Here is a 1491-nt window from a genome sequence, read left to right as displayed (position 1 = left end):
CCATCGTACCTGCCCCTGGTCTCCGGTCCCCCCGCTCCAGCCGGGGGTTCGAAGACTCGCAGTAAGGCGCGTGCTCGGGCAGCGTCTCGCCCCTCTTGGGCGCTGGGCCTGTGACACCCACCTGCAGCTGGCTGGTGTACTTCTCGTGCTGTGGGCGGCAAGCAAGGTGAGGGCCGGGCTGCCACCGTGGGGGACACCCCCACCCAGAGCAGGCAACCCCCGGTGCACACAGCTTGGTCCACGCACAAGCCTGGGGGTTCTCAGGACCACAGAGCTTCCAGAAGGGGGTGGGGTCTCTGCGGCAAGGATGGGGGTGTGGGCAGCAATTATCAGAGGGGAGGATGCCACCCCAGGCCCCAGGACACATGGTCAGCCAGCCACTCGGGGGCTGTGGGGTTGGGAGCCTGCCACAGATTGCGCATTCACATGTGGACGTGCACACACGTGTGTGTGCGTGTGCACGCGGGGCCCCACCTAGCTGAGCTTTGCATCATCAGAGCTGGGCTCATATTGGCCCAGTGACTGCACAGGCCACATGTGCTCCCTGTGCTGCTCCAAGTTCATTTGGAAAATGGGCTGAAGCCAGAACCCCTCCCCTCAACCCAGGGCTCCTGGGTACAGCTCTGGACAGGGTCCTCCAAGTCCATGCTCTGTGATGGCCCACCTGCCGTGACCCCCCTCAGGACCCTCAAGCACGACTTCCAGCTTCAAACACCCCCTCCCGTCTGCTCCTGGCCACCTCCACCCATGGTGGCCTGATCAGGACCTACCCAAGAAGCTGGTGACCCTATCAGCCGCCCCACCGCCTCCCGGGGGCTCTAGCCACGCCCACCAGCCACGCCCACTACGGTGGCTGCACCAGCCTCAGTGAAGTGCCCGTCTCCCACCTTGCCGGACTGGGTGATCCGGCAGGGCAGGGCAGGCCAGGCCCGGCTGACTCGGCGCTACAGCCAGGCCAGGGGGTGTTGGCCAGGAAGGAACGGGCAGTGGGGAGTGGGGGGCTGTGAGAACATGGGGCCCTCACGGCAGCGGCCCCTGGGGGAGCGCGAACACGGACCCTGAGCGCCTCCTCGGGGACACGATGCTGCACACGCTCCAGCACGTACATGTTGGGATGTGGCGGCGAGTCAAGGAGAACAGGGGGCAGCAGGGGTGGACAGCAGCCTCGGCCCGGAGAGAAAGGACCGCACCCAGGAGGGGCAGGTCAAGGAGGGCTCCTGGGGGGCTGTGCTGCCCCCAGTGTGGACACCTGCAGCACCCCCACCCCCCCCCACCCCCCCGGTGCACCAGGCACGTGCTGACAGTTCAGGGTCAGCCACTGGGGGAGGGGGGGGTGGAAAGCAGAGGCCACTTCAGGTCACAGTACGTACATGCCCGAAGGCCGAGGGCATACCCTCCTCCCCCACTCAGCCCATGGCGCCAGGGCCCCAGGAGGATCCCACGCAGCCAGCTCTGGGCTCCCGGCCGCCCAGTGTTCCACGGTGGGGGGGG

The 1491-nt window shown here is 67.2% G+C and overlaps 1 protein-coding gene across 1 annotated transcript in view; it reads right to left on the bottom strand.

The window, feature by feature from the left end:
* The window catches only part of LOC111734674 (centrosomal protein of 170 kDa protein B-like), a 7421-nt gene extending 5936 nt beyond the window's left edge, over nucleotides 1–1485 (bottom strand). The window contains exons 1-2 of the mRNA XM_023526731.1: nucleotides 1058–1485; nucleotides 10–148 (exon numbers count right to left, since the gene is read on the bottom strand). Coding sequence (XP_023382499.1) covers nucleotides 10–148; nucleotides 1058–1108 — 190 coding nt within the window. The 5' untranslated portion in view covers nucleotides 1109–1485. The remainder of the gene's footprint in view (nucleotides 1–9; nucleotides 149–1057) is intronic.
* Nucleotides 1486–1491: the final 6 nt, after the last annotated feature.

The sequence above is a fragment of the Pteropus vampyrus genome, unplaced genomic scaffold (assembly GCF_000151845.1).
Source record: "Pteropus vampyrus isolate Shadow unplaced genomic scaffold, Pvam_2.0 Scaffold3457, whole genome shotgun sequence".
Lineage (NCBI taxonomy): Eukaryota > Metazoa > Chordata > Mammalia > Chiroptera > Pteropodidae > Pteropus > Pteropus vampyrus.
Note: the sequence above shows the minus strand (reverse complement) of the source record. Positions and strands in the feature narration are given on the sequence as shown.